Genomic DNA, 16,208 nt, shown 5'->3' with positions numbered 1-16,208 from the left:
TTGTTCAAAGACCTGATTAAAGCCTAGACCCCTTCAACAAAGCTGACTTTGAATTAAATACTCGGCTGACCAAAATACTCTGAGGAGGTAGAGAATTTAACAGGTGTCTACTCTACGTTTTTGAAATTCCAAATTCTGTGAAGACATAAAAGGTGACTTTTTTTTTTTAGGAAAATAAAAAATACCACAAGCCTTCAGCTGTTTTCAAACTACCTTGACATCTGTAACCAGAGTCTACCTACAAAAGCTCTGTTACAAGGTTTCAATAAAGTCTCCTCCTCAAGTCACAACCAAAGCTCGTCTTCCCAATTAAACAAGCTATTAGAGACCAGCTTATCAAGAAAAGAGAGACATTTAATTGGAAGGAACACCACCTAAGAGTAAGCAATGGACACATTTCCCAATTAAAACTGTGACAAGAACTCACAAACATAAAATAGCATCTCCAAAATGTCATCTTGCTTATTTCCCATATAGACACACTGCCTCTACCAACTTCAGACCAAAAGGTTAGAAGGGAAAAGATGAAAAGCAAGAAAATGGTGTGTGTGTTTGTGTGTGAAAAACTGTTTAAATTGTATATCAGCACGTAATCTGGACTCTGTCCACCCTATTAATCCCATTTTAAGGAGCCAGAGGAAAGACTTAAAATCAAAAACTCTATCTACTAGCAGCAGCCTCTGCCAGCCTAGGGATTCTCTGGCATGAGACTAAATCCAAAGTATTTTCTGCTGGTTATGTCCACCGCTCCTCATCAGAACTACCTCACAGCCCTAGGATGGATCTCTTCTGCAAAGCCCTGGGAATCAGCCCTTGAAATATTCAATTGTCCTTACAAAATTTTATTCAGTATTTTTTTTTAAGATTTTAAAAATGTCTTTAATAAGTCTCAAGGTACTTAATGTCCAGCTACCAAAATATAATACTTTCATTACAACTATACTACGCTTCATTTTATTTTGACTTTTAATGCTATCAAGGGACATAAGACCACACCAAAAAAATACAGTCATTATTTAACTATCTAGTCCCATAACTAGAAATAGTGATGAGATTTGGATATCCCCTACTTCTACACCTATTCTGTCCTTAAGTTAAATCTTTGATCCAAGCAGTTATTTTTCTCAATAGCCAAAAGGTGAAAGCAACTCAAGTGTCCATTAACAGACGAATGGATAAACAAAATGTGGTATATAAATACAATGGAATATTATTCAACAATAAAAAGGAACAAAAAAATTTTGATGTGTGGTATAAGACACCATGTTGAGTAAAATAAACCAGACACACAAGGTCAAATGTTTATGATTTCACTTATAAGAAATACTGAAAATAAAATAAATTCATAGGGGCAGAAAGTAGATCAGATATTACCAGAGGCTAGGGAAAGGGGAGAAATATGGAGTTATTGCTTATTAAGTAAAGAATTTCTGTTTTGAATAACGAAAAAATTTTGGCAATAGATGGTGGTGGCGGTGGTACAATATTGTGGGTGTAACTCATATCACTGAATTGTACACATATAAGGGGTTAAAATGGGAAATTTTGTCTTCTAAATACATTACTACTATAAATTTTAATATATATAATGTTATTGCAGCATAGAAACAACAATACCTTTTACATATCTGAGAAGAGATTTGAAGGAAGATTTGTAACATTCACTATTCAAAAAAGAAAAATGCAACTGCTCAGTAACATAAAAAAAATGAAGCTAAACTGATCAAGCCTTTCAAAGGACAGTACACTTTTAGCAAGAAATATATTTTTTAACAAAATCATAATTTCATGGAAACAGGAAAGGAACTGGCACAAACCAGGTACATCTTCCAGAATACTGAGATTTTATAAACATAAGCCTAAAATGGGGTTTTCCTTTCTAAGGTTTGTTGCCAAAGCAACAAGGAAAGCTACAGTCTTTGAGGGAGAATCTGAAAAAGGTTAATGGTAGGAGGAGGTAAGATAAATTTCATAAGAGGAATTAAGACTAATAAATACAATGTTGCAAGGATAGCACAAAGAGAACAAACTGCAAAGTAGCAACTTCACAGCTATAGTACAATTTACTAACAAGAAAAGTACATTCCCTATTCTATTTCTCCCTGCAGGACCACCCACCCCCCCAACACCAAAGTAAATCCTGCCACCCTCCTTTCATTAACTATCACTGCCTGTGAAATTTAAAGCACAGGATAGCATCAAAAGCATATGAAGAAAGAAAGATCAAGAAGAGAGAGTTAGCAACACTCTCACTTCAACGCCCAAACTTTCCCGTATCTCAAAGAAATGCTGAACTACAAACGTCAACCCTTCAGTACCAACAACATTCAGTTTGAAACAAGGTGATGTGTAACCATGAACCCCAATCCTTACTAAACGTGTCAGAGATACTCGGTCTGGGTACTCTCTTCTACCATGCTCTTGTAACAAACATAATAATAAAAGATGTTTTGTGGGCAATGGTGGCACAGTGGCAGAGTTCTCGCCGGCCATGCCGGAGACCCGGGTTCGGTTCCTGGTGCCTGCCCATGCAAAAAAAAAAAAAAAGATGTTTTGTTCAAGAGATCCAAGGAGGTAAAGGATAAGGAAGAAAAATGAAAATGAATAATATACAATAGAAATCAAGGTAAAAAAAAAAATTTAGGCCTAAATCATGGTGATAAAGTAAAGGTAATATAGATGTTCAAAAGAAACAGATAATCACAAAATCATCATTCACACCGTTCGGGCAGTAGGAGACTCCCCTTAGAAAACACAAAGGATCAGTCAACCACTTCCAAAAACTGAAAATGTTCAAACACTGAAAATCAACCACGTTCAAATACTGAAAATGTTCAAATATAGAACATTTGCTGTAAATTTAACTGGCATTGAAGAAAACCAGAACATAGTATAAAATAAATGGGTAAAGCCTAAAAATAAAAAACACATGGCTGAGATGGTAAAGTGCTACCAATCCCTGATCCCCATTCCACTTCCACTGAAAGTAACCAGTCCTCCCTGGGTTCCTATCACATATCATCTCTCTTTTCTACCCTTATAGCATAGTTTTTATTTACATATTTTATCCTCCAATTAAAGTTTTCTTTTCATAAGGGAGCATCCACATCAGATTCATCTTTGCAAAATTCACTCATTTAACAAATATTTACTGAGCACATATATGCCAGGTATCAAACTGCAAAGTGGCGCTAAATACGTATTGTTTAAACGAGTATTGACTATAAGGCAAATAAACAAACAAGTTTAAAAGGAACCAAATAGATTTATGTATTACAGCTCACAGGGGATTAAGATGGGAAGCTACAAATATTCTAGTTGGAGTTCTAGTATTATGAGACGCATCTGCACTAGTTCTGTACTGTCACACCAAAAATGCTGGCCTATAGGTGTCTGATCCAAAGTAGCATTTTTTTTCTGTAAGGACCACCACGTATGGTATTTCCAGAGAGAAATTCTAAAGAGAAAAGTGACAGTAATGATTTAATATGTCACAATCATAAACTAGAATCCCCTGAATGAGACCCATGAGATTGGTTTTTATCAATCCATAAGATGGTAGGCTGTTTTAAACTTTTGATTTGTTCTCTCATTGATTCATTTATCAAGTGCTTACTGGCTACCCAGGTACTTGTTGAACCCTGGGTTTTAAAAAGATCGGGTATCTTGAACAACCAGTCAAGAACTCAACCAACATAGGTAAGAGGGGGTAAAAAGTGGGGTTGCTTTATTTAATGAAAAACACCTGAGTTGAAATTCAAATAACAACATTGAAAAACGTGTCATAATACATTTTATTCAAGTTGCTTTTGGAAACACTCCCTGTGTCATCCTTAATGGTGCCTGAAAACCGCCCCCCCCGAACTCCAATTTATTGATGTATTTCACAATAGACCCCAAAAGATCCACCACTCCCACTCTCATCATATATAATCTGGGAAAATAAAATGCATAGAGGGTAACTTGAAATTCATTTTTGTTTTGTTTATTTAAGAAACAGACCCATTTAGAAGGACAAGAAAAGGCAGAATAAAAACTGAAAACAGATGTATGCCTTCAAACCTAGAGCCTGGAGGAAACCAGCTGACTGCAGGTCCTTATATTTGCAGATGTAACTACTTAAAAGTGGTTGAAGGTGTTCAAAAGGTGGGTGAGAACACCCACAGGTCTCTCTGGACTTTAGGTCTTTTAACCAGAAATCCAGGAAGTAAGGAGCCTTCCTCACTGAGAGCTGCTACAGACAATCAATACATAAACACTGGAAGAATGAACATATCTTGACCTGTCCGTCTCTTGCAAGCCCCATACAGCATGCTTTTAGGGCCCAGGGACCCTGACCAAGGCTCCACCCTAGAAAAAGGCTAAAAGGCGGGACTTATCGCTCTAGCCCAATCCCAGAGTAAAAGGGGGAAGTGCTGGAGCCCTTGGGAGCGGCTTGGAGGGAGGCAGGGAGAAAAGGGGAGGGTCGGCAGAGTGTAACCCAAATAACCCTTCTCCCTTCCGAAGCCAAAGTCGAGCCCCTGCCCCCATCCCCTGCTCCTGCCTCCCTCACCTGATCACAGAGATGAGCAGCCCCGAGGGGTCTTTGCTTTTGCTGACAGTGCTTCTGTATTTCCCACCAGCTGCTTCCGCCGCCATCTTGGTTCGGGGAGGGAGAACGGGCGGACTGGAAGGCACCAAAGCATCCGTAAACCCAGAGTATGACCTCCCGGAGTATCTACCAATCAGATGAGAGAATCCTCCAGGCCCGGAACTGGAGGACCCAATCGCTGGACCGAGGAGGCAGGACTGAGGCCGCAAGATACGATGCCGCGACGCGCGTGGCCTCTCTAAGTACTCTGGGAGTTGTAGTTTTCCTGCCACGTTTTCTGGGAGGGCAGGAAAATTAAACCAATGGCAAGTTTGTCAAGTCTCGTAATGAATGTCTTCTTTTTAGTTATTGCGAGCTCAATTTTTTTCCAGTTTACTTGTTTTTAGGTTTCAATTAATCAAATTTATCTGGCCGTTCCAAAATGTGTATGTGGTTGTGTAGATAGGGTGAGGGGAGAGAGGTATTTAAATGAAAGGGGGCGCGGGGGGGGGGGGGGGGGGGGCAAGGATGCTTGATGCCTATGTGCAGTTTGTTTCAGTGCAATTACTTCAAACACGTTTGGTTAAAAAAAAAAAAAATCAGTAAATTATGAAATTAAGCAGTCTATTCCCTAAAACTAAATGTTCCGTTCTACATTTGTTATGAGTTCAATTTTTTTCCATTTTATCTAGTTTCAGATAAAAGAACATAGAGACAGGATCATGCAACTAAATATTGAAAAAGAAAAGACAGTATAACTCAAAAGCAAAATTGCCTAGATTGCAGATTCCTTTTATTTCCAAGCTATTTAAAATACAGGTAGTAAAATGCACTTTAGTTCTTTATTAATATTTTTACTAAGTTTTCATATCTCCTGCACTATACACTATTGGCTAAATCATAGCCCAGAAGACAAAATGAATGGAAAACCAAGAAGAGAACATGTATATTGAATGGGTAGACAAGGAACAAAAAGAAGAAATATTGAGTAGGAATCAAGGGAGGTGATCTGCTTAGTAATGATAAAGAATAAAGAACTTCAGGAGAGCACGTTGACTCAGAGGTCCTGGTGTTGTGAAACAAGCTCCGAAGACATCAACTATTTTCAGTAAGTGGAAATAGGCTTGTAGAAATTCACATTGATTTTTAAAAATCATTTGGAAAGTTTGCATATATATCAAGTAGCATACAAGTGTTAAGCCAAAAGGGTTTGGCTTAAACCAACCAAGTTTGGGTTGAGCCTTTGACCCAAAACTTCCAATTCTAGGCACTTTTTCCCTAAATAAATAGAGATATAAAATATTGGAAATTATGGAACGACATAGAAGGATTAAATAAATTATTGAACTTCATATGACGAAATAACATACAGCCATTGGATATCATAATTTTAATGGGCTCTTGAAGAAAAGAATTCTTCAGACTATGAAATTAAGTAATTCCATATGTAGAGATAGTTAAGCCTGGTACTTAAAGCAGGCTGAAAAAGTGAAAACAAACTACATGTCCATCAGCAAATGAATGGATAAACAAAATGTATAACATACAGCAGAATATTATTCAGCCACGAAAAGAAATGAAGTAAGTAAACAAAGCACCTGAAAGACATAAAATTTGAGTCAGGAGTCATGGCAGCCAAACCCAACCTCCAATACTTTGTGGCAGGGGCTGAGTAGAGTTGATTCTCCAGCTGCTGGCTGCAGTTGAAGTGGAGTTTGAAGAATAATTTATTGAAACAAGGAAACAATGTGAAAAGTGGTTGAAGAATGGTCAAAGCCAAGTGCCATCAGCTGAAATTGATAGAATGGGGCTAACACAAACCAGAGCCAAACCCAGCTACTTTGCTGCAACATACAACTTATATGGGAAGGACCTGAAGGAGACAGCGGGAATCTATGTATGCTAAGGACACACTAGACCTAAAGATGCTGTTCACAGTGACTTGATTCAGACCACCTCAAGAAAAAGCGGAGAACCTTGCTTTAATTTTGAAAAAGCTAAATTCCATTATTTCCCCATCTTTGAAAAGACTGTGAGGACAATGGAGAGAATTTTCTTGTTGGCAACACATTCAGCTGGCTAGACGTACGGATAGAAGCTATTCTAATGGTGGAAGAACTCAGGGCTTCTGTTCTTCCTGACTTCCCTCTGCAGAAGGCATTTAAAACAAGAATCGCAACAGCCTTGCAATTAAGAAGTTCCTGCAGCCTGGGAGTCAGAGCAGGCTTCCCAAATAGCCACCATGTTGAAGTTGCCAGGCATATTTTGTTCTAATGACCAGCAGCTCTTTTGATGCTGTGCTGGTGTGAAACTTATGTATTCCGGAAAAGCCATGTTCTTCTAATCCATTCGTATGGGTGCAGACCTATTGTGAGCTAGACCTTTTGACAAGGCTGTTTCCATGGAGATATGACCCACCCAATGCAAGGTGGACCTACTCCTCTTAATTGGAGTCCTTTGTGAGAAAATAAAAAGACAGTAAAAGCCAAGAGAGTGCAGAGATGTTAGAGAGAGAAAAGAAATGCCTAGAGATATTGGAGAGAGACTTCAGGACCCAGAGAGCGAGGGGGAGAAGCACACCAGACACTGAGTGGACCTGCAGGGCACAGAGAACTGAGAGAGTTGTCCCCAGAGAAGCAAGCAAGGACCCACAGAAGCTTACAAATAAAGCCACTGGAAACAGAAGCGGAAAGCAAGGCAACTGGGAAGTGAAGGACCAGCAGATGCCAGCCATGTGCCTTCTGATGTGATATAGGAACCCTGGATGCCAGTGGCCTTTCTTCCAAGTTAATGTATCTTTTTCTGTATGCCTTAATTTGGACATTTTCATGGCCTTAGAACTCTGAGTGTAACCTAATAAATCCCCTTTGAAATAGCTAATCCATTTCTGGTATATTACATGCCAGCAGCTTCAGCAAACTGAAACAAATACCATCTGAAGTGGATAAAAGCAAATGTCGAGTGAAATAAGCCAGACACAAAAGGACAAATATTATAATGATCTCACTTATATGAAATAACTCGAATATGCAAATTCATAGAGGCAGAAAGTAGGTTGCCAAGAGTGGAGGTTGGGGGAAAGAAAACCAGGAGCTTTTACTTAATGGGTACAGATTTCTGTTTGGGGTGATTGAAAAGTTTCGAAAATGGATGGTGGTGATGGTTACACAACATTGTGAATGTAATTGATACCACCAAATTCTATATTTTAAAATGTTATTTATGTTATTTATGTTACCGCAATAAAAGTATTTTATAAAATGAATTCATACAATGGGAGGGGGGAACACATGATTATTGCATTGATGCAGAAAAGCATTTGACATAACACTCTTTCATGATAAAAACACTCAACAAATTAGGTATAGAAGGAAACATCCTCTATATGATAAAGGCCATTTAGGAAAAACCCACAGCTACCAAAATAATCAATAGTGAAACATTGAAAACTTTCCACCTAAGATCAGAAACAAGACAAGATGCCCATTTTCACCGCAGATATTCAACATTATACTGGAAGCTTAGGCCAGAGCAATTAGGCAAGAAAAAGAAAAGTCATCCAAATTGGAAAGGAAGAACAATGTTATTCATAGATCATGTGATCATATATATATATATATATATATATATATATATATATATATATAACTAAAGAACCCCCCCAAAAAAGAATGTAGACTTAATAAACAGAATTCAGCAAAGCTGTAGGACACAAGACCAACAGAGAAAATTTAGTTGTATACTAGCAATGAATGACCCAAAAAGGAAATTAAGCCAACAGTTTCATTTACAATAGTATTCAAAATAATAAAGACCTAAGAATAAATTTAACCAAGGAAATGCAAGACTTGTAGTCTGAAAATTACAAAAGATTACTAAAATAATAATAATAGTAGAGAAGTCCTAATTAATGGAAGCAGTTATCATGTTCATGGTTAAGCAACAATATTCATCTACAGAGTCAATGTAATCCCTATCAAAATTCCAATGGCATTTTTTACAGAAGTGGAAAGCCAATCCTAAAATTCATTATACTTGCAAGAGGACCTTGTAGCCAAAATAATCTTGAAAAAAGAAGAATGAAGTTGAAGGACTCACACTTCCCAACTTCAAAAGTTATTATAAAGTGACAGTAATCAAGACCATGTGGTCCTTTCATGAAGATAGTTATACAGATCAAAGGATAGAACTGAGAATTCAGAAACATACCCATACATATACGGTCAATTGATTTTTAACAAGTGTGCCAAGTACCTTTAATGCAGAACGAGTAATCTCTTTTAAAAATGAGGCTAGAAAAACTGAATATCTGCATGCAAAAGAACTAACTCATATATAAAAATTTAACTCAAAATAAATCAAAGACCTGAAACTATGAATCTCTTAGAATAAAAAATAGTGGTAAATCTTTATGACCTTGGGATTGACAATGGTTTCTTAGATATGGGCCAACAGCACAAGCAACAAAAGAAAAAAATAAATTGGAATTCATCAAAATTTAAAACTTTTGCTCATTAAAGAATACTATCAAGAAAGTGGAAAGACAACCCACAAAATGGAGGGAAATATTTGATATGGGTCTAGTATCCAGAATAGATAAAGAACTCTTGCCACTCAACAACAAAGGGCAAGCAACCTAATTTAAAAATGGACAAAGGACTTGAATAGGCATTTTTCCAAAGAAGATATACAAATGACCAACAACATGTTCAGCACATGAAAAGATGCTCAACATCACTAGTCAACAGGGAAATGCAATCAATACCTTGATAAGATACCCATTAGGATGGCTAGAATTTCAAAATATGGAAAATAACAAGTATTGACAAGGATGTGGAAAAACAAGAACCCTTGTACATTGTCAATGGGAATGTAAAATGGTGCAGCTTCTGTGGAAAACAGTTTGGTGGTTTCTTAATAAGTTAAACCTAGAATTGCCATTTGACCCAACAATGCCACTCAGAGGTTTATAGTCAAAATAGCTGAAAACAGGTGTTCAAACAAAAAATTGTACACAATGTTCATAACAGCACTATTTACATAGTTAAAAGTTAGAAACAACCTAAATGTCCATCAATGGAAGAATGAATAAACAAAATGTACTTATGAAAAGGAAAGTTATTAAGCTATAAAAAGGAATGAAGTTCTGATACATGCAACAACATGAATGAACCTTGAAAACATTATGCCAAGTGAAAGAAGTTAGACACAAAAGCCACTATTACATGTGTGTTAGTTAGATTCAATTGTCAACTTGGCCAGGTAAGCATACCTAGTTCTGTTGCTGCGGACACAAGCCAATGGTACGTGAACCTCATCTGTTGCTCATTACATCTGCATTCAGCTATGAGGCGTGTCTGCTGCAATGAGTGACGTTTGACTTAATTGGCTGGTGCTTAAATGAGAGAACACAATGTAGCACAGCCTAGCAGCTCGGCATTCCTCATCTCAGTACTCGCAGCTCAGCCCAGGCCTTTGGAGATGCAGAAAGAAGTCACCCCTGGGAAAGTTGTTGGAACCCAGGGGCCTGGAGAGAAGACCAGCAGAGACCATCCTGTGCCTTCCATGTAAGAAAGAACCTCAGTGGAAAGTTAGCTGCCTTTCCTCTGAAGAACCAACAAAATAAATCCCCTTTCATTAAAATCCAATCTGTCTCTGGTGTATTGCATTCCGGCAGCTAGCAAACTAGAACAACATGTTTCCTTTTATATTAAATAACCAGAATAGACAAATTTATAGAGACAGAGAGCAGATTACTGTTTGCCAAGGGTTAAGAGAGAAGGAGAAATAAGGAATGACTTTTATTGGAAATTTTATCACCTTTTAGGGTGATGAAAAATTTTCTGGGACTAGATAGGGTGATGGTTGTGCAACTTTGTGGATGTGACATTTAATTATACACTTTGAAATGACTGAAATGATAAATTGTATATTAGGGGTATTTTACCACAACAGAAAAAAAAAAGAAGGAAGACTGTTTAGTAGGATTGCATAGATTCAATCCCAGCTCTCCACTTACAGAGTGGGTTATCTTAGTTTTAACATTTCTTTGGCTGTTTCCATATCTGTAAAGCAGCTGACACTTGTACTTACCTTGGAGAGTTGTTGGGCTGGTTTGAATCTATTATGTTTCCATTATGTACCGCAGAAAAGCCATGTTTTAATCCTGATTCAATTTTATGGGAGCAGCTGTTTCTTTTAATCCTGACTCAATACTGTAGGTTGGGGACTTGATCAGATTATGTCTATGGAGATGTGGCACACCCAATTGTTGGTGTGGCCTTTCATTAGATGGATATGTGACTACACCCTTTCCAGGTGGGTTTTAATTAGTTTACTGGAATACCTTAAAAGAGGAAACATTTGGAGAGAGTCAGAAATGACAGCGATGACAGAAACTTCAGTGCAGAGCTGAGAAGAGAGACATGGTTGCTTGTAAATGTTTGGCACCCAGCTGATGTCACCATGAGATATTCACTAAGCCAGAACCTGGAGAGAGCCAAGGGAAGCAAAGAAATGAAAGCCAGCACAGGAGAAGGAATAAAGTGAGGAATCCCCACAGGAATAGAGGCTGAAAGCAATGGAGCTCGGGAGCAGGGACCCACAGATGCCAGCCACATGACTATCCATTGGCAGAGGTGTTTCTGACTTATTGGCCTTCCTTGAATTAAGATATCTTTACCTGGATGCCTTAGTTTTGACATTTTTATAGGCTTAGATCTGTAAACTTGTAACTTATTAAATTCCGTTTTTTAAAAGCTGTTCCAGTTCTAGTGTATCACATTACAGCCGCTTGCAAACTAACGCAATTGTTATCGAAATAAGTGAGATATGCATGATCAGCATGTAGTAACTATTATTACTAGAAAATGGTGCCAATTTTGTCTAAAACACATCTATGTGAATATTATAAAGTCACAATAAAAGGCATAGTTTTTCATTTTCTCTTTAAACTTTTGAGTTTTCCAAATATCTATGAATAGGTGTTCCTTTTATAAACAGAAATAAAATGTGCTTGTCTTAAAAGGAAAAATTGGACAAGAGTAAAAAATGATGACCTACTTTTATCACAAACTAGAAATGCAGTGATAATTGAATCAAAACACCCAAATTGAATCTTTATTAATAGATGTATTGTTTTGTTTCTCTATGCCACTTCTTTTATCCACCACTCCAGAAAATTCCTGCCAATAGTATCTTTCATCTTCAGGTGACAGACATACCTTTTACTTTTTTGGGGGGGGTGCATAGTCCGAGAATCGAACCTGGGTCTCCTGCATGGAAGGCAAGCATTCTACCACTGAACCACCCATGCATGCCAACAGACATGCCTTTTGATGTTGCTTCTAACCCAGGTGACCTTCTAAATTAACTCCAACCTTTCATTGGACAAGACAACAAAAAAATCAAGAGGAGGCTTAGTAGGTCTGCCCATTTGTAACCTTCAGCCTTCAACACAGACTCCTAAATTTCCCAGATTACCTGTATCCAACTAAAATTTATGAATACCTAAACAATTCATTATAGAGTCTTCTCTATAGAGGGGCTGACATGCTATTCATAGAATCAAAAGAAAATTAGAAATTACCATAAGCCACAGCATCTACTCAATGCCCAAAAAATAAGAGCCTAAATACTCCAGGTCTTTCAATGGGAATTTATTGGTGAAGGCTAGGATGACTATAGAAGTCTTTATCAAATAGGTGAGATTTAATTAAGCTGGATCAAAAAGAAAAAGAAAACATTGGAAGAGGAAGGATTGACCATCTAGACCAAATAAGGTGCTGAGTGAAAGCATGCATTCACATCCTATGTTCAAGGGAATAATTTAGCTAGAACAAAGAGTTCATGGAGAAAAAATGGTGTCTTAGTTGAAGACATATGTAGAGATTAGCTCAGATGGGACCTTGAACCCCATGACCAAGCATTTGATGTGTTTGTGCAGTGAGGGGGGAGAAGCAATGTACATACAGGTCTTGTTTTATATTGCCTTTTATACTGTACACCAGAGCAGACTGTTTCTTATTATTACATTTGTAAATATATCCACAGGCTCTTATAGCCATGGGAACATCCAATTAAATTAAAATGCTTTGACCTCTTTGGATGAGAGGCTCTATATAAATCCAAGGTATTGATATTCTTATTATTGTGGATAAATGAAATGTGTAAGCCTGGCTCAGCAGCAGAATGATTTTCCATAGATTCATAAACAATGCCCAAGCCTCGGTGCAGGACACCCAACCTGGATGCAGGGGATTTTAAAAAAGAGCATCTCATAATATCAACTGTGTTGGCAATACTCTGTGAAAAGGGCTAATTCCTGCCCCATGAATATTGCCTGCTTCCAAGGGTCAGCTCCACTAAGTTATAAAAATGTTTTCAGGCATGGCCGAGTAGGTCAAAACACAGACTATAGACTATAAACCGAAGGAAAAAGTCAATGATACTTTCTTTGTGGGGGAAAAAAAGCTGTTGCTTTTTGGGCTTTAAATTTTATATCAGTTCTATAATTACTTTAGTTAAATGAATTTTACGTTAATAAAAGATTGATTTAAGATATGAACACAGTCTATTTATTCCATTTATCAGGAAAGTTTTCCAAGTAGATCACAATAGGCTATACCTCTTAGCAGTTAATTTTGTTGCCCATAATCTCAGTACCTGGCTCAGACCGGTTTTTTTGTCTAAACAGGGAATTTTGGTTTCATTTTAGCGGTCCATTTGAGTTTCTTAGCGTTTTAGGAGGGGGTTGATAAAAAAAATAGTCTTTTCAACAATAAAGGGCAACCACATTGATCGTGAGTGCCCTTTGTCTGTGTGGAATCTACAGCCTGATTGCGGGTTAGCTGAGGTAGAAATATTTGCAAATGTCCCCTGCTTCTCTCCCAGATCCAATTCAACAAACATTGAATCGATAAAATGTTCCAGGTACCTTTTGTAGCCAAATAACTCCTGGGCATTCCCACCTAGATTTCTAGCCAATGCTTCAATCTGATCCCACTTTTCCCATTCCATTCCATCCCCATCATCCTCCTGTGTTACCTGTTTCAGTAAATGACTCAGAAGTCATTGAGATTTATTGAGACACCCAGGTTAGGCTCCTTTGAATCATCTTTGAATTGATCACCAAATTCTGTCAATTTGACTTGTACAATGCATTCCCTTCTCTACATGCCCACTGCCATTGTATTCACTTGGTCCTCAGCAGCTCTATCAGCAGCTATAGCTTCCCAGTTGATACCCTATTCTCTTATGCCATCCTCATTCCAATCAACCCTTCTTCCTGAGTTATACTAAAGCATGAATGGAATCATTTTACCTTTATTTTATTTTTTCAATTAATTAATTAATTAATTTACTTTTTGCACGGGCAGGCATCGGGAATCGAACCCAGGTTTCCGGCATGCAGGTGAGAACTCTACCCGCTAAGCAACCGTGGCCCGCCCTACCCTTACTTTAAAAACCTTCAAGGACTCCATTGCCCATAGCAGTATTTTTCAAACTATTTACTAGAGAAACAGCTCCAGATTCTCCTTCCAGCTTCCTCATTGGTTACTCCCCCATTTTATCGCACTTCCCAACCACCCCAAATACACCGGGTTTTTTCTTTTTTACAAGTGAAACTTTTTTTTAAGTAATTTTATTGAGATATAGTCACACACCATGTAATCCATTCAAAGTATATAATCAATGGTTCAAGCAGCATCACATAGTAGTGCATTCATCACCATGATCATTTTTAGAACATTTGCATTACTCCAGAAAAAGAAATAAAAAGAAAAATAGAAAAGCCCAAACGTCCCATACCCCTTACCCCTCCCTCTTATTGACCATTAGTATTGCACTCTACAGTTTTAAGTTACAATAGAGATAAGTTAACTAAGATATTGTAGTACTAACAGATATATGTATATTAGTGAAACAGACCAAAACATTCAGAAGTAGATCCATACCAACACAATGACTTTTTATTTATTTATTTATTTTTTTTGCAATATAGTTACACAATCATTAGCAAAGATCAGGGCTAGTAGATTACAGTTCAACAACTTCAGGCATTTCCTTCTGGCTATTCTAAAATATAGACACTAAAAAGGAATATCTATATAATGTCAGTAGTCATAGTCATTTGTTGAATCCTAATTTCTCAGTTACACCACCTTCCTCTCATTTGAGCTTTCTCTCAATCTTCACAGGTATCATACCAGGGGGGGTTGTTTGTATGTTCATTTTATGCTATTTCATTGAAGTATATTAACATACCATGCAATCATTCAAAATATTTCACGACTCACAATATCATCATATAGTTGTGCATTTATCACCACCATCAATTTTAGAACACTTTCATTTCTCAAAAATAAAAAAAGGCCATCCAAAACATCCCACATCCCATCCCCCTTCATTATTTATTTATTTTTTTGTTTTTATTTTCTTATTCATCTGCCCATACACTGGATATAGGAAGTGTCAATCACAAGGTTTTCATAATCTCATGGTGTTCTAGTTTGCTAGCTGCTAGAACGCAATATACCAGAAACTGAATGGCTTTTTAAAAAGGGGAATTTATTAAGCCTCAAGTTTACAGTTCTAAGACTGAGAACATGTCCCAATTAAAACAAGTCTATAAAAAATGTCCAAATTAAGGCACCAACAAGTGGTTATTGTTACTCAAGAAAGGCTGATGAAGTCAGGATTTCTCTCTCAACAGGAAAGGTGTGTGGCGAACATGGCAATGTCTGCTATCTTCCTCTCCTGACCTCTTGCTTCATGAAGCCCCTCTGGGGGGCATATTCCTTCTTCATTTACAAAGGTCTCTGGCTGTGTGGGCTCTGTGACTATGGCTCTCTCGTCATTCTAAGTGGCTCTAAAAGGAACTCTCTCCAAAATGCTTCCTCTTTTAAAGGATTCAAGTAAACTAATCAAGATCCACCTGCAGTGAGTGGAGACACAACTATGAGGAAGCCATCTAATCAAAAGTTACCACCCACAATTGGGTGGGTCACATCTCCATGGGAACAATCAAAAAGCTCCCAGTCAGCAGTATTGAGTGAGGATTAAAGAACTTAACTTTTCTAGGGTCCACCACAGTCTCAAACCAGCACACACGGTGCACCATAAAAGACATATACAATCATCATCAAGAATCAAGGCTCTATTTGAAATCTATCAGCCACTATTTTGTCTCATTTCTCTTCCCCCTTTTGGTCAAGAAGACTTTTCTCAATACCACGATACCAGGGCCAGCTCATCCCTGGGAGTTGGTCCTATGTTGCCAGGGAGTTTTATGTCCCCCACATGAGGGGTTTTATATTTCCCTTTTACCCTCCATTTTGGTCAGTGTAAAATGTCCCCAAGTCTCAGGTTCCACAATTGTTCAAACGTAGCTCCCTAACTCCATATATAGTGTGATACTCTCAATATAGAGTTATTTTATTTTATTTTTATCTCAATCTTCAAGATTCCTTTTGTAGAGTGAAAATGGTCTTTGCTATTTACAAGGTTATTTCTGAGTTGCCATAATTATCTTCCCCTCCCCATGTCTTGAGTACTTCCTCTCTCTTACCCTCCTTCCCCAGTTCTATCTTGGCTGACACAATCAGACAGACAGAAAGCACAAGTATCTTTTTTCTTG

The 16,208-nt window shown here is 37.7% G+C and overlaps 1 protein-coding gene and 1 pseudogene across 7 annotated transcripts in view; one reads left to right on the top strand and one right to left on the bottom strand.

Annotated features, from left to right (window-relative positions):
• Positions 1-4,682, bottom strand: part of EXOC4 (exocyst complex component 4) — a 970,332-nt gene extending 965,650 nt beyond the window's left edge. For all 7 annotated transcript variants that reach the window (XM_077136146.1, XM_077136164.1, XM_077136156.1 and 4 more), the window contains exon 1: positions 4,553-4,682. In XM_077136146.1, coding sequence (XP_076992261.1) covers positions 4,553-4,638 — 86 coding nt within the window. In that variant the 5' untranslated portion in view covers positions 4,639-4,682. The remainder of the gene's footprint in view (positions 1-4,552) is intronic.
• Positions 4,683-6,198: 1,516 nt separating this feature from the next.
• Positions 6,199-6,844, top strand: LOC143687355 (glutathione S-transferase A4 pseudogene; annotated as a pseudogene).
• Positions 6,845-16,208: the final 9,364 nt, after the last annotated feature.

Source organism: Tamandua tetradactyla, chromosome 1 (assembly GCF_023851605.1).
Source record: "Tamandua tetradactyla isolate mTamTet1 chromosome 1, mTamTet1.pri, whole genome shotgun sequence".
In the NCBI taxonomy this organism is placed as follows: Eukaryota; Metazoa; Chordata; class Mammalia; order Pilosa; family Myrmecophagidae; genus Tamandua; species Tamandua tetradactyla.
This window is presented reverse-complemented; position numbering and strand designations above follow the sequence as displayed.